The 24,902-nt window shown below is 45.9% G+C and overlaps 1 protein-coding gene across 1 annotated transcript in view; it reads left to right on the forward strand.

The window, feature by feature from the left end:
• Positions 1-222: 222 nt before the first annotated feature.
• Atp1a1 (ATPase Na+/K+ transporting subunit alpha 1) overlaps positions 223-24,902 on the forward strand; it is a 28,707-nt gene continuing 4,027 nt past the window's right edge. The window contains exons 1-18 of the mRNA XM_027393803.2: positions 223-486; positions 9,845-9,955; positions 10,763-10,822; positions 12,516-12,719; positions 13,206-13,319; positions 13,606-13,740; positions 13,920-14,037; positions 14,427-14,695; positions 15,142-15,340; positions 16,058-16,167; positions 18,020-18,154; positions 18,601-18,793; positions 20,020-20,195; positions 21,223-21,359; positions 22,288-22,438; positions 22,978-23,146; positions 23,262-23,416; positions 23,907-24,030. Coding sequence (XP_027249604.1) covers positions 475-486; positions 9,845-9,955; positions 10,763-10,822; positions 12,516-12,719; positions 13,206-13,319; positions 13,606-13,740; positions 13,920-14,037; positions 14,427-14,695; positions 15,142-15,340; positions 16,058-16,167; positions 18,020-18,154; positions 18,601-18,793; positions 20,020-20,195; positions 21,223-21,359; positions 22,288-22,438; positions 22,978-23,146; positions 23,262-23,416; positions 23,907-24,030 — 2,572 coding nt within the window. The 5' untranslated portion in view covers positions 223-474. The remainder of the gene's footprint in view (positions 487-9,844; positions 9,956-10,762; positions 10,823-12,515; positions 12,720-13,205; positions 13,320-13,605; positions 13,741-13,919; positions 14,038-14,426; positions 14,696-15,141; positions 15,341-16,057; positions 16,168-18,019; positions 18,155-18,600; positions 18,794-20,019; positions 20,196-21,222; positions 21,360-22,287; positions 22,439-22,977; positions 23,147-23,261; positions 23,417-23,906; positions 24,031-24,902) is intronic.

Raw genomic sequence — 24,902 nt, forward strand, 5'->3', positions numbered from 1 at the left:
CCTCGCGAGACCCGAACACGCGCGTCCGGTGCTCCGGCGCCCTCCTGCCGGGAGCCCCGGGCTGGCAGCCGCTAGCTCGGTCCGGGCCCGACGGGGAGGGGTTAGGGACGGAGGCGGAGCCAGCTGGAGCCGGTGTCAGGTTGCTCCGGTAACGGTGACGTCACGCGCGGGCGGAGCTATCACGCAGGTTGCATATTTTAGGAAGTGAGGAGGAGGCGCGGGCTCGAGCTGCGGCTGGGTCTGGGGCGCGGAGCCTCGGCGGGAGGAGGCGGACACGTGGCAGCGGCGGCAGTAGCGGCGGCAGCAGCGGCGGCTTCGGTCCCGGGCGCCAGCCGTCCTCCCTCTTTCCTCCCGCAGCAGCCCTAGTTCCCGCCTCTCGGCTCCCCCGGCCCCGCTCTCCCGGCCGGGAGCTGCTTTCTCCTCTTTCTAGTCTCCAGCCACAGGACCCGGCGCGGGGCCCGAAGCGCCGCCACCATGGGGAAGGGGGTGAGTATCAGGCGAGCCCGGGCCGCTGGATGGAGCCAAGGAGGAAACGGCTTGGGGACCAGTCTCTTGGCAATGGGGAGCGGGCGAGAGACGGGCGCTGAGAGCGGGCGGCGGACCCGGAGGGGGGGCGCCCGGGGCGGCATCCCCGGAGCCGGGCGCCTGCCCTGCCCGCGCCCTCCGGTCGCCCTCATCGCGCGCCTTGCGCTTCCTTTCTCCCTCCTCCCTCCGTGCCTAGGGGAAGGAGCGCTCCTCCCCTTCCCCCGGGGAGCTCCGCCAGGGCCCCCTCGCGGTGGCCGTTCTCGCCGCGGCCCGGCGCCGGCGAGGGCAGCCTCCGGGTCGAGACTCCCTTCTCCTGGAGGCGCTGGGTCTTGGCCAGATCCCCGCAGTGACGACCGCCCTCCCCCAAAGGAAAAAAACTGGCTTCCCCTTAAGGCAGAGCCAGCCCAGCAAAGCTGGTGCCAGAAAGGGTGTGACTTCACAACCCTAAGATAGCCTTTAAGGTATACTTTTGAGAGCTTTAAAATGGGCCACTTTCCATAACAGGATGCGCCTTTGGCAACATGTTGCTGTCTTAACGTTGGGGAGGGGTGCGTAGATTTATGTCGGGATGACTCTTGAGGGAGGCTAGGCTGACCTCCAGGGCTGCTGGGTACTGTCAGTCCGACGAAGGACTGGAGATCGGGGAGTAGATGGTGTTAGAAAAGCCATGCGGGTTTCCTGCACGGCTGTCTCACCCAAGAGCGGTTCCCGAAGGGAATGAGAGACTCGGGGACGCGACCAACGCTGAGTCCCCACCTTGATTATTCCTATCCATCTCAGAAGAATTAGCTCCTGACCTCAAAGCAGCTCAAATCCAGCGGATAAAAATTATAACCCCAAGTAACCCTGAAAATAGCAGTTCCTAGGTTGAAAAAGCAGCAGTCATGAGTACACAGGTGGGAGAGTCCACTCCATCCTCTTCCTGGCTGACCAAGCAGGCTGTAGACACTCCGCAGGTCCTACAGCACCTGGGTGTATCCTGAGATGGGGAGAGGGAAGCACATTCCCTGGAGACTAAATGGGTTTTGAAGGAGATAATTTTATGACCTGAGCCAGGTAGGGAGAATAGGGCCAGAGGGGGTGCCCAGGGTGGGCTTTGGGTTATGCAGCATCAGAGCAGAGAGCGGATTGCCTGCCTGCTACACTTCCCAGGATGGATATGTATCACACCATGCCTATAAACCATTTATTCTTTAAAACCCTCTCTTTCATCTCCTCTCCCCTCAAAAAGTGTGTTTGCCAAGTGGAGACCTTGAGTGGCTTTTAGGGAGTACAAAGACAGATGGAAGCCTAGGAAGGTGAAGTGACTTGTTCAAGGTCAAATGATTATTTAGTGACAACAGGTGCTGAACAACCTGTTGCTCTCAAGCTTGTCCATACATCTACCCCTAGCATGACTTTATGTGCAGAATTCTAAAGTTATCTTTCAGAAGAAATTGGGGTGTTTGTAATAATAAATAAGCCAGGCAGGTGTTTAAGTCAGAGTCTTACCCATAGGCTGTAGCTGAATCTCCTATATGCAGTGGAGTGGTACAGTAACAGTCCAACTGAGTATTTAGTGGACATTCAACATAAGTTTTTATGGACCCTAATAAATGTCTAGAGTAACAATACTAAGGTATTTGGAGTACTCCGATAAATCGGATGTTAGGTTGCATGCATGCGTTCATGTGTGTGTGCATGTCTTTTCCAATGACTTATGGAGGCCGAACTAGTCAGAGGAATATTTCATACTGAAATGTTGGGATTTTTCCACATGAGGATTAAAATGTGGGTGGAGCTATGACTAAAGCCCTTTTGATAATTGGTTAACCAGAAGCTTAACGGCAGCCAATTTTTAAGGTCACTGTGATCCCACTCCCCTTTTCTCAAGTGCCATCCGGTTTAGGTATGGGTGATATTCTCAGGTGATTCTTCCTAGTTTTCAAAGCCTGGCTCCTGAACATTTGGTAAGAAAGTGAAAGACCAGCTTGCTGAATCATTCCTGGGTAAAATAGGATTCTGTCCCTTTTTTCATGTTGGGTGTTTTTGCCAGTGACTCGGCTTAAATCCTCAGTGAGGCCTACCACTACCAGCTTAGTTCACCAAAGGTGCACATCAGAATTGTTTAGAAATGCAGGAGATTTTCTGGGTCCTCATTGTTATTGTTGTTTGGTTGGGTTTTTTGTTTGTTTTGTTTTGTTTTTAAGTTTATAAAAGATGGGAAGGGGAGAGGTCTCCCTTAGCCCTTCACTGGGTTTGGCTTACCATTAACTTACTTAGGTAGAAAAGAAATTCTAGCTTATGGGAGTGATCTAAAGACCAGGCAGGGAGAAGGTTCAGGTTCAGGTGACACAAGGGGTACACATGTCAGCAGAAATCCTGGTTGTATGGTAACATTATCAATTGCCCTTTTGGAGCTAAACTGGAAAGTGTGACTAAATACCCATTGGCTTCTATAAAGCTAGTACTTTAGACTCAAAACACTGTAAGGCAGAGTCCTCCCAATGGAAAGTGGCCCAGCCCTCCTGCCAGGAGCAATGGAGCTGCTCCTGGGAGGCTCAGAGAACAGAGCAGAGGGTGTGAGGTTGCTTCCACCTTTTGCCAGTCATACAGCGTAAGAGTGTAACAGTTCCCTGCCTGGAAGGTTCTCTCTATCTCTCTGTAAGGCTGTCTCCTCTTGGCTGCTTGCTGTTTGTTAATTTGTAGCGTTCTCTGCTGGCAAGTTTGTAACAATGATGACTGACCTTCGTGTTGAAGAGTAGGACTTAAGGCTGCTCTATAAACCCAGGAAGATAGAGAACACCCCTCATCCTATCCCAAAAATCTTTATAAAGATCCTGTAGAGTGTTTAATCAGATGAGGGCTAAAACTTAAAATCACATTTAAGAATAAAAAATAGGTCCAGCGTTAAAGCAGAGAGAGGCTTAGCACTCACCCCCCATCCCTAAACTCTCCAAAAAAGCACTGCCTGAGGATTACTTAGCAACAAGTGCACAGATAAGTGACTTTCTCTTCACATCAGAATGCTCTTTTAAGAATAGCTCAATAATGAGAGGGAGGCATTAACTAAACATCCCTGAAGGGCTTTGAAGAACTAAGTCAAATTTTTGTTTCATTTGAAGACAAGAAGGTTTTTTGTTGTTGTTGGTTTTTTGTTTTGTTTTGTTTTTTTAAGCAAAAGCCCTGAAACTCTAGTTTCTAGTCTGGCCAGATGTCAAGTTGTCACCCTGAGGATCAAGTGTAGTCATCTGCGTACTGTTTATAGAGTGAGTGTGATGCCAGTATGCGGTCCATCCATTACTGCTGGGGCTTACTAAGTCATTAGAACTGTGAGCCAAACAGACCTCCATAAACTGCTGTTGTTGATTCCCAGGCCTTTTCAAAGCTATGGAACAATTTTCCTTTCCCCTGAGAAACATTAAAGTTGGAAAAGAATGAGAAACACTGTTAACTGCCCCTCAAAGGGAAGTATTCACTGATATGACTGGCAACTCTGTTTGCCCCACAAGCAGATCCAATTAGTAACATCTTGGATTTTCCATCATCAACTTTCACTATGATCAGTGGTCATTTTTCATTTCTTGAAAGTCTCATTGGATGAAATGGCCGTTTCTCAGCCGGAACATTAGTGCCCAGGGCCCCCTGCCAGCCAGCAGGCCTGAAGAAGAAATCCGAGTGTCAGATCAGATGGGCTCACAGTAATCAGAGTGGCTGGGTTTGGATAACAAAGCACTGGGCAGACTGTTTCTCCAGTCCTGCCAGCCTTGCCTAATGCTAGATTGCTCTGAGAATTTGTCTAGTGCGTGCTACTGTGCATTAGTAAGGGAATGTTACAGTGTGGCACCTTTAAAACACCTTCATTTATATATGTATATGGGGGGGGGGCTGACAAAGTCAGGCCTGAACTTTCTCACATTGCCTTGAATTGAGAGTGTGAGAGGAAGTGTGTTCTTTGGCTGCAGTCAGAGCGACTGTTCTCCATATGACTCACCTCCTTAACTGTGCTGAAATCTGGTGTCGGGAATCCATAAGACGTTCTTAACAGTTACTTGTTTGGTGTTTGGAATAACAGGTTCTGTCTATGAGAAAAGAGGAGCTCTCCTCCCCATACACACACACACACACACACACACACACACACACACTTACTTTCACTCTGATTTGGTTTCATTTGGGTTCTGAGCCAAAGGGATTTTTTTTTTTAATCCAATAGACCTCATTCTCTAGTTGCTTTGTGACTTGACAATAAAATATATCTGGGCATTGTTTCTTATCTGGTTTTATTGAAACCCAATTTAGTAGCAGCAATCTCATATTCCCTGTTGGTGATCTGAAAAGTTGATTGATATTGGCTCAGGCTTTATCTTTGGAGCCTTCATTATTTGGGGACTAGTAATCATTGTAACGTTTTGTCATCCGTGGGCTGTGATGTTTGTCTTTCCAGTCTGCTATCCTGATGTTATTTAAGGCCTTGGAGCAGTTGGGGTGCTCAGGCTCTCTGTTTGCATCCTCTCTGTCATGACCGGGTGTGTTTCTCTAGGCTGTCAAGGCCTTGCCCTCTTCAATCCAGCAGTCAGTTTGCCTCCTAGGCTTCAAGCCACCTATTAAAGAGTGATTGGGACTTGCTGGAAACTGACGGTCCTCTCTGCATTACTTTTTTTGATTCATTCAGGCCTTTTGGAGAGGTCGAATGTCCTACAAGGCTGGTGTGTTTAGTAAGTGGGAGAACTGAATATATTTTAAGATGAAGAAAATCTAAAATAGAGTGATTCTTCACGTACTTTACAGTGTTTATTTTGTCAAATGATTATGGATACAGTTTGGCAAGAAGGGTGGACTGGCAGGTTGTTAAGAATTAAGGGGAGGAAGTTCCCATGGGATGGGGAAACCCAGTGGCTAGGAGCTATGGTTGCTCTCTCTCATCCTTGTGGCCAATGAGCTACAGCCCAGGTTTAAATACTGAACTGGGTTCACAAAGGACCTGGTACTCTGGCCTTGCTGGAGCACATTCTCTAGCATATATGTCTTCAGGAGTGAGAAGTGGCATGGGGTGGGGGTGGGGTGCCCCTTGGTTACCTTGTCTTCAGAGAATTGCTGTCCCAAAAGTGTCACTGTAGGCTGGAGAGCAGCAGCTAAAGGACCCTGACTGTCCATTATCCTCCATTGTCAGCCCCTTCCCAGTTAGGTTTTGGTACTGCTCACCTGTCTCCAGCTAGAAAAGATCTACCAACTAAACTAAACCACTTAGGCTTAGTACTAATTTGAAATGTGGCATAGTAGGCCAGATTGATGCTTTCTTTAAAATGTCTCTGAAAGCTGTTTCTATAGGAAGCAAGAAATGGCAGTAATGTGTGTGGTGACTAGGTTATCATAGTGACATTTGTATAGCACTATACGGAGGATCTTTACAGATATAGCTGAGTTTGAAGGTTTGACATGACAACCAGGAAGATTGAGGGATACGACCCCCGCCCCCACACACCCCATACTAACAGTTGGCCAAAATTAGACAGAGCCTACTGTAGCAACCAGCCAGATCAGTCTGTCTCTGACTTCCCTTCCAAGGTGGAGTTTGCCAAATTGAATTTGAAGGTGCTGTCTCCACAGCCCTCTTGGCCAGTGGTGAATTGGGCAACATTGGGGCAGTTAACTTTGCCATATTTGTAACCCCTCTTGCTGGTCAAAAGCTTTTGTTTTCAGTTCTGGGAACAGTGCTGAGGTTGTTTGTTTTGTTTTGTTAGGTGTTCTGTTTTCAGATTCAACGAACCAAATTATCAGAATGCCTTTGGTAAGTTAATAGTTATGACAAATCGGGAGACTAAGGCTGACTGTTGAAGGACATGTAGCTGGCAGGTGACATGGGCCACAGTTAAAAGCACTGTCCACTGCCCTGGCAGAAGTGAGCTGGGGTCTTGGCCTTCCAGGTACCCTTTGGGCAGTTCAGCGGGAATTTCAGAATTCTGGAAGAGGCCTTCTGAGCTCTCTGGCTGTAGAACCAGAGGTGTCAGTGGTGAGCAAAAGCCTTAGAAGGCTACCTGGGTGCTATGAAGGGCAGAGGTAGTTCTGGGTGCCTGTGTCTCAAGTGGTAGGCTACTGGGAGGAAGAGCCTTATTAAAATTTTACTGCACTCTGTGTGTGTGTGTGTGTGTGTGTGTGTGTGTGTGTGTGTGTGTGTGTGTGTTCATCATATTTATTGTAGTAATTGGTGAATTTGAAGCTGTCATCTACCTTCGCCAAACACATTTCCTCCTGTAAATGATGAATTAACCGAAGAAGAGGAAGGGACATTTTCTACTCCAAAATGTTATGGGGATTTCTTGTTCCCGTGTTGTAAGGACTGACCAGGGTATGTTTTTCAATGAAATCTCATTACATATCTGTGATTTGTTGTTCCCGTCCAGGATTTTCTCTTTCCATCTCTGACATACCTTCCTTTTGTCCAAAGCGAATAGTAAAAAATTTTCTTGAGATTCTTTGGGAAGGTGGAATCTGTGGGATGCACAGGTTGAAATAATGACACAGACAGCCTTGAAGTGTCACATGGAGTATTTCTTGCTACAACTTCCTAGTTCTTAAATTAGAATGGAAAAAATTAATAACCCCGCTACTCCCTTTTAACCAACTGCCCTTTTGAGCATGGCACAGCCTGTTGAATGCCCCATCCATGTATTTCCTCAGAGATACTCAAAGGGAGCCACTTAGTGGAGTGTCACTGCCCTTATTGACTCTGCTATTCCATGGGCCTGAGTGAGAAAGTGACCAGCCTTTTCTAATTGAGAAAGGAGAAATTACAAGCACAGTGCCCAAACAAGTGGGAAGGTCAATGAAGTCCACAGAGGAAACACCTCACCACTCCCCTGCTGTGACCTTTGTTTTTAAAAGAAATAATAAGGAAAATGTTGTCTTACCCCACACCACAAACACATACTTTTTCAGCTTTGAAATTACAATTCTTGGTGTCCATAGGAACCTAAGTATCTCTTGATCCGCACCAGGAAGAGCTAGCACGAAATTCTTGTTTTACTTGTGGGCAAGAACGGAATCGGATAAGCTGCCTAGTTCTTTTAGACAAACATTGCCTACTGGAAAAATTAAGGTTTTGAAGAAGTAATTTTACATGTTACTACTTTCCGGGGAAGGAGTGGGAATTGGGATTGACATGTAAAACAATCTTGTTTCTAATTCAAATTTTAAAAAAAAAGAAATATTTAATAAAAAAAAAGAAAAAATACTTTCCATGTCCCGTTTACAGATGTCCCCATTTAAAACTGTGCCTTAAACAGCATGCATTTATAAAGGGGGCTAGCTATTAGGGAATGTAGACTCCCCAACTTTACTCCCAGTAGCTGTGAAGGTAGAGGTAAAAACGCTGCTTTTGTGGTTGGTGATAAAAACTTTGGAAGGTGTCCAGAGCTGGCTTTCACCTGTATTTCTCTCCTGCCTTTTGGAGTGAATAATGTTCGAAGTCTGAGCGTGACCAAGCACACAGACAGTGAGCACTGGGGGTTCTGACACCACTTCCCGTGTAGGCATATTTCCATGAAACCGAACTTGCTTAATAATGTGCATGCTGTGCTGTAAAACCAGTACAAACTGGCCACATACATGAAGGAGCCCTTGGTCAGCGTCTGCTAAATGGCTTCAGAGTGTCAGTGTTGTGCTTTCCCCTTAGACATGTAAAGGAATGTGGCTCACTTCTGGTGAAAGTCCTCTCGTTTCCTTTCTGTTCAGCACATGTGGTGGTTTTTCATCTGAACTCTGGCACCAGAGCCACACTCAGGGAGGCACTTAGAGCTGTGGCTGCTCCATAGCGGAGAGAATGTTAGGAATGTCTGTCTACTGTCTTCAGCCCCTCTCCACTCTGAACAGATAAGATGAAGACTCCAGTGCCCTGCTCTCAGGGAAGAAGTCATTTGTCAAGTAACACCGTGTTGAGGAGTGCCGCATCTCCAACACCCACTAATCTGAGCAGGCTTTCTCTTTGGAGCCTTCCAAATTCGAATGAATGATGTATTTTATGTGTTACTTACTGCATGATGACTGAGATACATGCTTTTTGGTTTTATTTTCATTTGGAACAGCAAGACTTTAATGTAGACAGTAGAGTTCCCAGGTATTGCCTGAGTAGCTCTTAGTGTACCACTTAAAATTAGAAGAGAGACCCATGAAACAATAATAACAGTGCCACCAAGCAAGCATTCATTGCAAGACAAGCATTAAGTTAGTATGGGCCTCCCCTGGGATGTGGCCTGCAGGGCAGAGGCAGCCTGCAGGGGAGAGGCCTCTTGCTCTGTCGACTGATTTTGGAGTACCAAGCTCAGGTTTCATGCAGATAGGCTCAAGCACTTTAAACAGGGTGGGGGAGTGGAACGATCTAAATTTAAACTATAGAATCAACATTTTCTCTAAAAATTCTTCCAGTTTTGAGAGGCGTAGGTGGATCCTGTGAATTATGCGATAACGCACATGCTTTTCCTGCATCCTGCTTGTGTCAAAACATTTCCAGGGCCTTTCATTTTGGGGGATTTTATTTTAAGGTTACAGAATGTGGTGGAGACTCTCTCTCTCTCTCTCTCTCTCTCTCTCTCTCTCTCTCTCTCTCTCTCTCTCTCGCTTATTTTAAAAATTTTCAGGACTTCTAGACTTTTTGCTTCCCTCTGAGAAAATGAAATGTGGTTAGTGTCTTTGTGTGAGCACTAAAGACCTTTAAACACTGCTCCGTGTCTTTGCAGTGAGAATTTAATCATAAATGTCAAAGTGCCTGGTATTAGGTGTGCCATTAAATCCTCAAACATGCTGACTTAGGTTGTCTGTTCTTATCAGGTTGTAGAAAGGGAAAGTGACCCCTAGGAGTTAGTGACTTCCCCCAAACTTTCTTACTGGTGGGTAGTGGGAGCCAGGACTTCAGCTTCTGTCTGTCTGAGTCACAGTGCAAATACTGGTGGCCTCCAGATTGCTGAGGGAAACGTGGTTTCATTCCTTCAGTGGGCAAAGTGGAAAACTGCAGAATAGGGATTTTAACATTGTGAACATTGTTCACTACAAATTCAGGTTGACCTGGCAAGATCTTTAAAGCCTGTTGCAACTTCCCTATTGCTCTTCATATTTCTAAGGTGGACACAAGATGTCTTGAGTGATGGTGGCAGTAATCTGCCATCAATGGCTTTATTTATGCACTGCACAGTATAAGCTCATAAGTTGTATTGTCGTGAATATTAACCTAGTGACTGTTCCCACTGGCTGTGTCCCTGTAGCTCCCACCCCACACTCCCAAAATACACAACCTTGAGTTTTCAGGTATTATGCAGAACTCACTCCTCCCTTCTCCCTTCTGTAGGTTGGACGAGACAAATATGAGCCTGCAGCTGTATCAGAGCATGTCGACAAAAAGGGTAAAAAGGCTAAGAAGGAAAGGGACATGGACGAACTGAAGAAGGAAGTTTCTATGGTAAGTGCTGGAAGGAAAATTGGGTTTATGATTTTTCTTAATTAGTTGTACCAAGCTGGGTGGTCGTGGCTCACACTATTAATCCCAGCATTTCAGAGGCAGAGCCAGACAGATCTCAGTGAGTTCGAGGCCAGCCTGTTCTACAAAGGGAGTTCCAGGACTGCCAGGACTGTTACACAGAGAACCCCTGTCTCAAAAAATCAAATAATAATAACAACAATAAAATAATAATTTTTATTATTGTTTCTTATAACTGTGAGTGTATGCTTCTGCACCCTGCCCATTCATCAGAAAACTAGCTTAAAAGTAATTACAACATTTGTTTTGCAGCAGCTTTCCTCCCAGGGTTGTAGAGGTTGATGCTGAAGAGTCTTCATTCTAAAAGCTATTACAGGTTTAAACAGGTTCTTCATCCACATCCATAAGCAATGGAAGTGTGGTTGGCGCCACAGTCTCTGCTTTTCCCTGGAGTATGCTAAGTACCGAAGACCTGCAGCCTTTGTAGGTCTGCAGCCTAAGGAGGCCTTTATAACTTAACCTATATAGAGCCAACCTGGAAAGATGAGGTTTTCATCTAGACTTCCAAGAGTTGTTGACTTTCTCTGATTTGATGTGGCAGGTGACAATGAACCTCTGTCACCAGCATTGGCTATCCCTGAGGAAGCCATGAGAATGATGCTTAGCCTATGTAGTTGTGGGAAGAAAGTTTCTTTGATGAGCTTAATAGGGTTGGATGGTGTGGGTGCTTTTTTTCCCTTTTGGTGTCGTAATGTAAACTTAATTTTTTTTTCTGATTTTTTTTCTTAGGATGACCATAAACTCAGCCTTGATGAACTCCATCGTAAATACGGAACAGACTTGAGCCGAGTATGTACTCACACAAAGCTAGCCAGACAGAATTGTAGTTTTCCCTGCTGTGTTTTGTTCCACCTTTTGGGTCTACCCTTGGAGGCTATAGGAGTAGCTCACTGACAGCCACCATTGGCTGAGTGACATGCACAGAACTTGGGCTTTTAAGCCGGCACTTCACTTCCCTGACACTTCATGGGAGTGGACATTAGCATTCCGGTTTGCTAGTGCTGCAAACCAGTGCATTGTGAGCACCCTGTTTTGAAGGTGGTTCCAAATTGGAGCCAGGCTCCTTCCCTCTTCGTCTGTGTTTGCCTGGTTCATGGTGGTGTGTCAGAACTTTGTCACCCTGTTGTATGTTTCCATGTGTACAAATTTCAAAAATACCTTCCCCCTAAAATGTGCTTTGTATCTTTATTATCGAAAGGATTTTGACTAAGTTTTCTACCACACTATGAAAAACAGTCTGAGAAAAGGTGGCACTCGCTCTTATAGTCACAATCAGTGACTTGAATGGATGTCACTGTTTCAGGGGAACAATCTGAAGCCTTTGGAACACCTGTGCCTGGGCTCAAGAGAGGTGCCTCAGCTCTACTTAGACCCTCTTGCCAATAGTGGGGCCAGGCCATCTATTCCCTAAGCATTTTACCCATTAATAATTTTTTGTTTTTATTATATTCTTATGTCAGTGGGCTGTCTAGGACTCAATCAGTTAACTCTGGTGCTGTGTTCCCCTTACTTATAAATTGGGTTAGTAGCCAATAAGAGATCGTCATGAAATTAGGCAGACTAGTTAAAGGCCCCAACCCAGTGCTTGGGTGTAGATAGGGCTCAAATGTTAGGTCATTGTTTTATTAACCTAACAGTGAATAGCCCAGCAGGGATTTGAGTCAGATGAGGATGTTGAGTAATTCCTTGCTTTTTCTCTTACTGTTTCTTTTTTCTTTCCTCACACTTCATAGTTGATACCAATGTTACACAAACACCAAGTGCACATCAACAGACACTTTAGACAGTTGTGTTCTGTCTTTTTTAACCTGGTATTTTGATAGTGTACTCTTAATGTGAGTCTTGTGTCTGCCGCTGAGACAGGTTTTAAGGCCCATTAGACCATACAGGCTGCTGTGCAGTGGCCTTTCCAGTGAGCGCTGTTAAACTGACAGGTTTCCCAGGAGTTAGCTGAAGTATGTGAGCGAGCCCTTCCCTGCCAGGCCAGTGTTTTTATTACCATTGTGAGAATGAAGCTCTGTAGTTACAACTTAGCTGTTAACTCAGTAAGAGCTTAGATTCCTGCAGAAAATTATTTCCTGCTCTCCTGTGTGTAGGTTTTCCCTTCCCCCATAGGATCAATGCAAAGAAAAAGCTCCTAACTTGCAAAAACGAATCAGTTGGTTAAAATTGATAACTTTTGGATCTAAAACTTGGGGGGGAGGGGAACCAACCTGATTTAGATTTTCCTTAGTTCCTTTTAAAGAGTTTTAAATGAGGTCTTAGGGTATTACAGGTTCCTAAGGGAATGGGTTTTGTTTGTCTGCTGGAATCTCTTGCTTACTTTGGGGGCGAGGAGGGTAGGCAGCCAGGCTTCACCTGAGTCTGCAGCTGAGAGCCTGTTTCTTACCTAATCCTCCTGTGGACTTCTTGTTATTAGTAGAGCATGATGGCTTATACATATTGGTGGGGTCTGTCTGATGTATGCCTCTCTATTCCTCAGGGCTTAACCCCTGCAAGGGCTGCTGAGATCCTGGCCCGGGATGGCCCCAACGCCCTCACACCCCCTCCCACTACTCCTGAATGGGTCAAATTCTGTAGGCAACTGTTTGGGGGCTTCTCCATGTTGCTGTGGATTGGAGCCATTCTTTGTTTCTTGGCTTATGGCATCCGAAGTGCTACAGAAGAGGAACCACCAAATGATGACGTGAGTTGTGTAGTCACCTCCTAAACCTGTCTTGTGTTCCCTGTTCACACTTACCCTTCTTCCACTCTGGGTGCTTTAGAGTGCTAGTGGCAGTGGCTGCCACTCCTAGATGGCAGAGCTCAGCTCTTCACTTAGGTATATTATACTAGCCTAGAAAAGTTTGCTTGTCAGAAATTCTGGGAAAGCATTGTTTTAATAAATAAATTAGGAGAAATAGATTCACCTAGAATATTTGCAAAAGCCTCATCAAGTTAGTGGCCAGGAGTCTGTAATTAATTTCATATCACACACACACACACACACACACACACACACACATGCACAGAAGTCTACAGGCTCCAGAGAGGTAAACTTGAAGGTCTGAGTTCCCTATTTCTGTAGCCATGAATTCTCCAGATCTGCTTTTTTTCCGTCTGGAATACTGACTGTTCCCACTGCTGTGCTGAAAGTTGTGGGGCCTAACAAGCCTTGTCTGTTGCCTTCCAGCTGTACCTCGGTGTGGTGCTGTCAGCTGTGGTAATCATAACTGGCTGTTTCTCCTATTATCAAGAAGCAAAAAGTTCCAAGATCATGGAATCCTTCAAAAACATGGTCCCTCAGGTACCTGCTGCCTTGTCCTTCCTTTTTGAGAGATTGACAGCTGTCACAACATAAGTTAATATGAAGTTAAGATATTCCAAGTGTGAAGTGATGTCTGAGTAATAGCTAGTGGGAATGGCTCTAGGGTAACTGTTGTAGCTGCAGTGTTTTGTATAATGAATGATATCTTTGCTGTAGGCTCAGGTAACTTGGGATAAGTTCACTGGTAACTTGGTTTTCTTATTTTGAACTTTACTGTTGCCCTGTTGGGATCCATCTACTGATGTCAACTGTCTTCCTTCCAAAGCAAGCGCTTGTGATTCGAAATGGCGAGAAGATGAGCATCAATGCAGAAGATGTCGTAGTTGGGGATCTGGTAGAGGTGAAAGGTGGAGACCGAATCCCTGCTGATCTCAGAATCATATCTGCAAACGGCTGCAAGGTAGGTTTGTCAGGAGACCTCTCCTGGCTAGCTCTGCTCAGTAGGCAGGGTGAACTGAGGGTCACAGTATCCTGTTATGAGCCCAGGGCATTCACAGTAACCCGTGGTGAGCTTGGGGTGTTCACAGTAGCCTGTGGTGAGCCTGGGTATCCATCTACACTTACTCTCTTCACACACAGGTGGATAACTCCTCACTCACGGGTGAGTCGGAACCCCAGACTCGGTCCCCAGATTTCACCAACGAGAACCCCTTGGAGACGAGGAACATTGCTTTCTTCTCAACCAACTGTGTGGAAGGTAGGCTGTTTAAGGCATTCCTTGGCATGATTTAGTATTTATGGTGGGCATTTTGAGAGACGGGTGGGGGGAAAGATAGGCACAATTCCTCCTTTTGCTGGCTCTGTTCTCAGCTTCTCTGAGCACAGAGCTTCCTTCTCTGCCACCAGGAAAGCCCAAGAAGCCTTCCCTTCTCCCCCACAGTGTCTGTTTTAAGAGCAGCAGGCCAGTGGCCTCTGCTCTCCTGGCGTGTGTAGCAATCCCTTCACCTAGGACTCTGCTTTAAGACAGACAGCAAGTTACCCAGAGAGCTGGGCCTTTTTAAAGGACAGAAGTCTATACGTGTGTATTCTGTTTCTTTTTGAAACCTGCCCTCTGGCTGACACAGTTCCCCCTCTCCTCCTCTCAAGGAACTGCGCGTGGCATCGTTGTGTACACTGGGGATCGAACCGTGATGGGCAGAATCGCCACCCTTGCTTCTGGGCTGGAAGGGGGCCAGACACCCATTGCTGAGGAAATCGAACATTTCATCCACCTCATCACGGGCGTGGCCGTGTTCCTGGGGGTCTCTTTCTTCATCCTTTCCCTGATCCTTGAGTACACCTGGCTAGAGGCTGTCATTTTCCTCATTGGTATCATCGTGGCCAACGTGCCAGAAGGTTTGCTGGCCACTGTCACGGTAAGATGCCTGAGACAGCAGCAGTCACCATCACTCAGCTCAGCTTGGGTGGGTGCAGGGCTCCGCCATAGTTTCCAACTTCTATGTTATGTATTTGTCTGTGTAGTCTTTGGTTCCACATCACACAGAGAAAACATCAGCCTAGGTTTATCAGAAACCCCAAAACGTAACATTATGTTCTTACATTATCATGTAGTCCAGCTCAGGACAGTGTAGGAAAATAATAACTCGGAGGTCCATATGGAGGATTGACTTGATAAATTCTGTTATTTTTATTACATTGTTGTTTTTGGGGGTGAGAGAAAGTCTCCACCGTCTTCATGAAGTTTTACCATTACGACTTCAGGAGAAGGTTGGAGAAATTTCTCCCACATTAGGATGTGGTGGAGTTGTGTAGCACTCCAGCCTGGCTGAGTGGTGTCTTCTCTTTCCTGCCCTATCTGTAGGTATGCCTGACGCTCACTGCCAAGCGCATGGCAAGGAAGAACTGCCTGGTCAAGAACTTGGAAGCTGTGGAGACCTTGGGGTCCACGTCTACCATCTGCTCAGACAAAACTGGAACTCTGACTCAGAACCGGATGACAGTGGCCCACATGTGGTTTGACAATCAAATCCATGAAGCTGACACCACGGAGAATCAGAGTGGTAAGACTGGGCCCCTCACACTGCAGCACCTGCTTGCCTTGCTATATATATTTTGTGCAAGTATGGGCACGGGTGTGCTGTTGCACACATGTGGAGGTCAGAGGGCAGCTTTCAGGAGTCTTTTCTCTCCTGTCATACAGGTTCCAAGGATCCAGTTCACACCTTATCATGCAAGCAGCCAAAGACTTTACCTTCTGAGCCAGCCCACTTGCTTTCTTTTTTTAAGCTCACCACAGTGTTTTGTTTTTTAGTTTGTTATTTATTGTTGGGTAGTGTACGTGCGTGCGTGCATGCGTGCGTGCGTGCAGAAAAATTAATTTGCCCTATGCATATAATTGAGAACCACTACAAGCTAATGTGTTTAATTAGGAAGTAAGATGTATTGTTTTGGATTTTTGTGGAGCTTTAATAAAACTTATAAATGGAACTGCATTCAACGTTAAGTCTTGAGGGCTAGAAAGATAGTTCAGTTAAGAGTGCTTGCTGATCTTACAGAGGACCTGGGTTTGATTCCCAGAACTTATGTCCAGGCAACTCACAACTCCTGTAACCCCTGTTCTTGGGGATTGATGCCTCTCACCTATCCAAGCACTTGCATGCTCATGGAACACATAAAATCCTGCAGATGCACACACAGAGAAACATACACGTGTAAATTACTGATTTTTAAAAAGTCAGCACATCATTTTCCTGTCATGTTTTCTTGGCTTCCATCAGGTGTCTCCTTTGACAAGACGTCAGCCACATGGTTCGCTCTGTCCAGAATTGCTGGTCTCTGTAACAGGGCTGTGTTTCAGGCAAACCAAGAAAACCTGCCTATTCTTAAGGTATACCCCACAGGTGTGCTTGCTTGTTTGGGGTGGGAGTGGGGGTGAGGGGTAAGGGTACAGTCACCATGTAAGAACTGCCACCCATTCTTTCTAAACAGCACCTTGCCTTTGTGTGTAGGAAAGCAACTTCACTGCAGATTGCTTGAGATCATTGTGTAGGAGTCTTTGCTCCATATAGCAAAGATGGTGTTGCCTGGTGCTCTGATATGCTTTCAGTGGCCACAATCCACATTGATTGGTGAGAAGGAGAAGGGAAAGTAAAAAATCTGGCTGAGAAGAGAGAGTGTTTCTGGGTGGAAAATCTAAGCAGACCAATTTTGCCCCTGTTCGTATGAGAGCACCTAACCAAGGGGGCAGTGAGATTGCTTTAGTGACTCTAATTGTGTTTGCAGGTTCAGATACACCAGATTCCAGTAAATCCCTTAAGCCATTTATGTGCTTAAAATAGCTCAGCTACTTCCCTTATCTTACTCATTCTTAGCTTGCTTACTAATGATGCGAAAATAAGATCAAGCACAGGCTCTGCCTCCTGAAATACTCACCAAGTTTAAAAGGCTGGGAATGGGCTGTGCCGCTCAGCTGACAGTGCAATCTCAGGACTGTGGGCTACAGATGTCAGGGAGCTAGCTGTATGAGGCTCCCTGGGTTCCATCTGTCCTCTGTGAAGCTACTTGCCTGTGGGAGTTCTCTGTATAAACCCAGTTGGCAAAGGGAGTACGGCTCGGATGTAACTGAGGTGGCGTCTCTTGCGAGGCTAGGCTTTGTTTAGCCTTTGAAGGCAGTTTGCTTGGTGTGGGCCTGACATTGATTTAAAAGTGATACTGTTTGTCTTGGGAGTCACACCCAAGATGGCTGCTTTGTGCTTTGCCTTACCTCAGAGTGGGCATTTTCTATCTCTCCTGACTTAAAAAAAAAAAAAAAAGAAAAGAAAAAAGAAAAAAAAAAACCTAGGTAGATTATCAAGAGATGTTTGAAGTACATGGGTAACTGAGCTGTGTCAATAGCATTACTACCCCCTCCCTAAGAAGGTTCCTGGAAGTAGCTTCAGTCTGTTCAATAGTTGGCTTTTCTTTTTTCTTTTCTTAAAATGATCGTCACCACCACCCTTCTTTAACAGGGTTGCTGTCCCTGTGAGCATTCATTTGCTCACCTGAGTGTCCAGGCTTTCATGTCAGAGTTCTAAAAGGTTCCCCTGTATAGAAGTTGTTTTCAGGTAGAATTGCTTAGTAGGTCAAGATAGTTGTGTGACAATGTAAGTAAGCAGATCATGGAAAACACAGGTGTGTGTCCCCAAAGTGGAGACAATGACTAAAATACCAGCTGATTGTGCTACTAATGGCAGAGCTGCTAATGGCATCAGCCCAGGTGATTTTTTTCCCCCCACAACTGAATTAGGTTAGGACCTCAGAGCCCTTTGCTTTGTCCTTGACACGGTTTGCCTGCCTGAACCCTGAGCCCTTTTACTTTAAAGTCAGGGCCAACGAATGATAGTACAAGTGTTTGCTGTAGGTTTTTTCCTTTTTCAGACTTAGAACCAGAAGTGTTCAGTTGTGATTAGAGTTGGCTGTGAGGCTTTTGAGCAGGCCTAAGGAAGGTAGAAATAGACCGTAGTAGGTTGGGAGGGTGTCCTGGCGATGCCTCCAGGCACCCTTTTACCTGAAGCTGACATGGGTGGAAAGGAGCTTAGACTTGCCTGAGGCACTGTGAACAGCCCGGTCTCGATCACTCCTCACCTGTTTTCTCCACCACTGACAAGATTGGAGTGTGTCCAGAGTTCTTTTTTTACCCCCGCTGATGCCTTGTGAACCAGCTTTTCCAGGGCATTAACAGACTACGTCTCTTTTCCCAGCGGGCAGTGGCAGGAGATGCCTCTGAGTCCGCGCTCTTGAAGTGCATTGAGGTCTGCTGCGGCTCCGTGATGGAGATGAGGGAGAAATACGCCAAGATAGTGGAGATCCCCTTCAACTCCACCAACAAGTACCAGGTGTGTAGATCTGGGGTGGTCACACAGGGCTGGGAGAGAGGAGCTAGAGAAAGAGACAGTCTCCACTCAGGTTCTACAAGGGTCTCCCTTTAAGTGGGGGGGAGGTCTCCTTTTGTTTGAGTATCATGAGAAATGAAACCTCTTTCCGAATGCTGTTGGGGCCTGAAAGGGGAGGGAGAGTCTGTGTACACAGCCTTATCAGCGCCTCGGTTCTCAGAGAGTTCAGGAGGATTGTCTCTGTGAGCATGCATGCGGACATAGGCCTACAGCACAGTGCTCGTTCTTACTTCCATCACACTCAGCATGTATCATGAGATATGTACAGGTTCAGAAAGGAGGTCTGAGCTTGTTTTACAGTAAAAACTAGCTAGTTTGGAGAGCCTGCTTTTTCTCCCTGGACTGCCACGTGCAGCCTCCTAATGTTTCTTCCTAAATAATCTTCACAGTTGTCCATTCACAAGAACCCAAACACGTCTGAACCCAAACACCTGCTAGTGATGAAGGGCGCCCCAGAAAGGATCCTGGACCGCTGCAGCTCCATCCTCCTTCACGGCAAGGAGCAGCCACTGGACGATGAGCTGAAAGATGCCTTTCAGAATGCCTACCTGGAACTGGGAGGCCTTGGAGAGCGTGTGCTAGGTATGCAAGCGACTGCCTATGGCTCCTGAGCACAGCTTTGTCATAGACAGCCACAGCAATTACCTACCTCTGTGTCCTCTGGACAGTCTTCTAATTCTTTCTGGGGCCATCTTGCTTTTTTTTTTTTTTTCTTTTTTTTCTACTTTATATTGATTAAAGCAATAAGTGGTAGAAACATATTGGTTATATTGGGAAGCAGAGTCTTGATGATTTGCTGACCTGGACTTACACCTGTGGCCTCGTGATGGTCAGTTTGGGGTAGGGAGTGGGGTGGGGGCTTTAATATCTAACCTTATTGTTATGGTCATGGTCTGTAAGCTTAATTAAAATCTGTTAATTGTTGGTGTGCCTAAGTAATGCCTGGGATGACTGTGCATGGTCCATGGATGCTTCCTGTCTGTTTTAGCCTGGCAGCTCTTGAGGCTTAGAAGTTCATTTTTCCCACTGTCCAATGTATCTGGACAAGTGGCACTTACAGTATTTTGTGTGTTGATGGATACAAATCCATTATTTGCTTCTTCCTAATGGATAATTGAGAACTGATCACTTGGTCGAGTTCTCTGAGTCACACACACTTTCCTGAAAAACTAACCTGTAGTCAGTGTTTCTCTCACTTGTCTGCCCAAATAAAAAAGATTAACCATCCTCTCTGAAGTCATTTTGCTTTTTCCATTTCCCTAAGCCCAAGTAAGAAGACTGAATTCTTCTTGAGCCTGTATAGCACCTCCTATTCCCACTGAGCAGGTGATTGTGCCCATCACACAGTACTGAAGGCAAAGTCTGGAATGCCTTTGAGTCTTAAAATGATACAACCAGATGGTACAGTTATATCAGGATGTCTGTTCTGCATTCATCTTCAAAGTAGATCCTATGAATGCCCACATTGGTGCCCAATAATACATGATTAGATAGGAAGAGATGCCCTCAGTTTTCCAGATGAGGTAGCTAGACACAATTACACAGGTACTGAGCAGCCTGATGGGCTGGTACTAAAAACTAGTGTTGTCGGTCCAGTGTTCCTCACATTGAATATTCGTGTCCCTTGATAGTTCTTCCTTGTGGATTCTGTCCTCCAGCCACTTTTGTTTTCTATCACTGACTCTGTTATTCATAAACTGGACTTTTCCACATTAAGCATCCTACCCCCAGTAGTCATGATGGCCACAGCTGTCTCTCACTGCCTATAGCACTTGAAACCCTGACAGGTACCCTGCCATCCTTTGCAGGTTTCTGTCACCTCCTTCTGCCTGATGAACAGTTTCCAGAAGGCTTCCAGTTTGACACTGATGAAGTCAATTTCCCTGTGGATAACCTCTGCTTTGTGGGTCTCATCTCCATGATTGACCCTCCTCGAGCTGCTGTCCCCGATGCCGTGGGCAAATGCCGCAGTGCTGGAATTAAGGTAGGATCTAAGTGTTTCATTGACTCTATCACAGAGCCGTGGTTCCCTACCTGTGAATGCTTCCCCAAATCTAGGTAGCTACTTTCTCTGGGAGTGCCTATCAGTTTCTCGTTTCCAAAGCGTTGGGTGCAGCCCTGAAGGATCAGACACTATTAAGATGTTGGATAAAGAACAGATGTGAAGTTGGGGTTGAAAAGCACCTTACTTTTGGTAAAAGAAACACAAATGATGTAAAAGAAAAAGGCAAAGAAAACTAAGGTTTAAATTTGGAGATGCAGTAAATGGCATGTCCCTGGTGTTTTCAGACAAGTTATCACTGACTTGTTCTCTGTCTTTTCTGGAGGGTTCAATGTTGTGTTTTGTTTACTCTGTCATTTTCACTGTTTTCACACTTATAAAAATACTTCATTGAGAAGCTTGATAGGAATTATTCTCCCAGTACTTTGTTTCTTTTAAAGGATATTTTTCTGTGTTAAAACAAGTAGGAGCGTGGGCTGGGAACATGGCTTAGCCGTTAAGAGTTCTTACTGCTCTTGCATGGAACCTGAGTTTGACTCCCAGCACCCCACATCATGCAGCTCACAGCCACCCATGTCTCAGTCTCCAGGGATCTGATGCCTCTGGCTTCCAAGGATTCCCACACTGGGCTGTCTCTCAACCCTCAACACAAACTTATACACACAGTTAAAATAAAATCTGTAACTGTTCTCCTTCAGAATTATGTGAGTATGAAAGTACTCACCTGCAGTATACACACCTTTACCTATACAGTCCTGCCAAGATTAGGTTTTCTTTCTTTCTTAGTTTTTTTGTTTGTTTGTTTGTTTGTTTTGTTTTTTTTTGTTGTTGTTGTTGATGATGATGATGGTTTTATTAAAGTTGGATTTTTAGTTTCTGTTAAATAAGATATATGCAATATGATATTATCCTGTGTCATAGAATATTGGTTTTAGCTGTGGTTTCTTTCGGTAAATACATGTTTAAATTTCTGGTGAGTTGGTACATATTATCTGATTTCCTGTTCCAGGTCATCATGGTCACAGGAGACCATCCAATCACAGCCAAAGCCATTGCCAAGGGTGTAGGTATCATCTCAGAAGGCAATGAAACTGTGGAAGACATTGCTGCCCGCCTCAACATTCCAGTGAACCAGGTGAACCCCAGGTACAGCAGAAAGCTTAAATGTAGTCTCTTCTTGGCTCTGGGCTGATTTGTTTCTTGGCTTGCACTAATGGAGCAGGGAATGCACTTGCACTACTAGAATATAACCTTGTTGTTCATAGGCAGAAAGTCACACTAACCCACATGGTGCTTGCTGTCCTGGGTGCTTTTGTAGTGAAGTCATGCAGAACTTGGAAGTAGAGGCTTAGAGGTATTCAGAGTGTCCAGCACTGGAGAAGTCAGATAATCAATAGTCCGGACTAGCTTCTGGTCCAAAGCTGTTAGCCACTGGACTGTCAGTGTCTAATCAGTTGTCAGGTCCACTGGAAGAAAATAAATGAGAAAGGATAACTGTTCAGATAACTCAGGCAAAGGAGGGGAGATAGCATTAACGTAAAACATGACTAATGAAGGGCACTGAGGTAGCTGAGAGGGTCAAGGTGCTTGCCATGCAAGCCTCATGACCTGATTTTGAATCCTGCAACACTTTTGCAGGTAGAAGTTGTTCTCTGGCCTCCACATGTGTAGCTTGGCATGCATTCCTGTGTGTGTACATCATACGCATGTACATACATACACACACACACAACTAACAAGCAGATAGTGGAGACAAGTTAGTTTTGTTTTCATTCTGTTATGGTCTAGGGCTTTCTCACCCTAATTTGGGTTAAGAAACATTTTTCTCAGCTCTGCCATTTCTAAATGTTTCAGTGTTATTTCAGTCTGTCTGATAGGGTTGGGGAGAAGGAGGCAGCATGCCCGCCTGCCACAGGTGGCTGTGAGCCTTGGGTGGGTGGCCTGTGTGACAGTCTGTAAATACTGAATGAGACCAACTCTTAAGTGATGGGGAAGTCCTTTGGGTCTCATTCTGTTTCTGAAGTGTTGGTGAATGGATGGTGACCTTTGCTAACCTTCCTTATCCCAATTCTAGAGATGCCAAGGCCTGTGTAGTACATGGCAGTGACTTGAAGGACATGACCTCTGAGGAGCTCGATGACATTTTGCGGTACCACACAGAGATTGTGTTCGCCAGGACCTCTCCTCAGCAGAAGCTCATTATTGTGGAGGGCTGCCAGAGGCAGGTCAGTGGGCTGCAAGGGCCAGAGGCTGGTCAGTGGGCCAGGGCATTAGGCCCTGAGGTATGGTGAGAACACAGCAGAAGTGGAGAGAACAGACTCTTTGTGTCTGTGTGGTAGGGAGTTCCAGGCATAGGCAGAGTGACTCAGCCATGGCATAGTGATAGTATGTGGCCGGTCCATACTGTAGCCCAGAGCTAAGGCCCAGGGGAGTCTCCAAGAACAGCAGAATGGGGTTCTAGGGTTTGCAATGGAAGTGGAGGTTGCCTGGAGAACCTCCCCTAATTTTTAACTATTGTACCTGCAGGAATGGGGCTTGCCCAATGCCACACACCAGGGTCATTCCTCAGAGTAGTCCAGGTTACATGGGGAGCATATACTTGTCATTTCTCTCTTTTATCATGGTGGTGGGGTCTGCATGAGTACTAGGCCAAGACGGTGCTGAACCTCTGAGAGAGAAGGGCATCTATAATCTGTGGTTTCTCCCTTCATTTCATCCCTGCAAAGAAATGGGGCTTCATTAACCCATCTCCTTCTCTGGGCAGGGTGCCATCGTGGCCGTCACGGGTGATGGTGTCAATGACTCTCCAGCTTTGAAAAAAGCAGATATTGGGGTTGCCATGGGGATTGTTGGCTCAGATGTGTCCAAGCAAGCCGCTGACATGATCCTTCTAGATGACAACTTTGCCTCCATTGTGACTGGAGTGGAAGAAGGTGAGCACTTTTAAGGGGCTCCCCCAACAGGCGGTGAGTGCGCTTCAACACTCAAGTTCAGTTTCTTGTTGGCCTGTCTCTTCAGCCGTACAATAAGAACATCTTGCTTTTCTAGGTCGTCTGATCTTTGATAACTTGAAGAAATCCATTGCTTACACGCTCACCAGTAACATTCCAGAAATCACCCCCTTCCTGATATTTATTATTGCAAACATTCCGCTGCCCCTGGGGACCGTGACCATCCTCTGCATTGACTTGGGCACTGACATGGTACGTGAGTGTCATGGCCACACATGTAGTGGTAACATGTCCCTATATGCTGCTACCAGTTCTCATGGTTCCTGGGAGCTGTGCGGCTGGTGTGTGAAAAGAATTCTCAGTGAATGTTCCAGGTTTGTTCCTGCCTCAGCATCATTGGCTCAGTGTCAGTTGTCATCAGAGCAATTGTACACATTGGCTTACCAGAAAAGAATTCTCACTTTTATATAATTTTACTTGAATTCCCGGATACTGTTCCATGTACTTAATAACAAACAAACAAACAACAAAAAACCATTCAGGAAAAAAAAAAAAGGCAAGGGGCTAGATAGATGGCTCAGGTTAAGAGTGCCTACCAGGCCTTCCACTCAACACACACACACACACACACACACACACACACACACACACACACACAAATAAAGTATATTTTAAGAGGGAGCAAGAATTTTGTAATAAAAAGTTTATAATGCCCACTTCTGTCCCTCCTCACCTTCCTTAGGTTCCCGCCATCTCCCTGGCCTATGAACAGGCTGAGAGTGACATCATGAAGAGACAGCCCAGAAATCCCAAAACCGACAAACTTGTGAATGAGCGCCTGATCAGCATGGCCTATGGACAGATCGGTGAGCCTTGTCCCTGTGTGGAGCAGGCACCAGGAAAGGCCTGAAGGGATATTCTGTCTGGGATAGGCTGTGACAGGGAAAAGGCAGTGCAGCCACAGAGTCAGACCCTGAGTTTAATTCTAAATGTGCAGTCGAGGGAGATGGGGACCACCCTGGAGTCTCTGCTATGGAGAACTCCTTGGCTGTCTGACTTGCCTTCTGGGAAAACTGTAGTTGCTTAAGCACTGGGAACAGCCTTCATGGAGCCCTGTGGAATATCAGGTTCCTGGATCTGCACTTGTCAACTCAGGCAGCTTTCCCTGGGGGTGAGGCTGGGTCACATTCCTCTGTCTCACTGGGATGGAGAGTTTGACATTAAAAGTTTGCTCAGTGGGTCCTCTCCAAATGATGGTTCTCCCCAACCCTCATCTCCCACTGGAGTGACCAGCCAACAGGAGATCTAAGAGATAGGAAATCCAAATTCCTAATTTTAATGCCTTTCTCCTTCAAGAGAATGTAGAGAAAGCTACCATGAGTAACTTGATCTCATTAGCAGTTTGTGAACACCTGGGCGAGATTATGTAGATTATCATCTTACAGAAATTATAACCAACTACCATTCGATAACTCCTGGCAACAGAGCAGTTGGCTGAGAGCTTCACATCTTTGCAGAAGACCTAGTTTTGAGGGAGAAAGATGGTTCTGCTCTAGATAACTTGGGGTGTCCTGGCTGGATTGGATGATAGGAGAAATGGGTGGTCATAAGATATCTCAGGCTAGCAATGTGATAGTGTGTGAAGTCTGAAAGAGGTCATGATTATTTAGATTGAAAGGTAGGAAAGCTGACCTCTTGTAAGGCTTGTGCCCTGACTAATACAGCTGATGGCGTGAGA

The sequence above is a fragment of the Cricetulus griseus genome, assembly GCF_003668045.3.
Source record: "Cricetulus griseus strain 17A/GY chromosome 1 unlocalized genomic scaffold, alternate assembly CriGri-PICRH-1.0 chr1_0, whole genome shotgun sequence".
Lineage (NCBI taxonomy): Eukaryota > Metazoa > Chordata > Mammalia > Rodentia > Cricetidae > Cricetulus > Cricetulus griseus.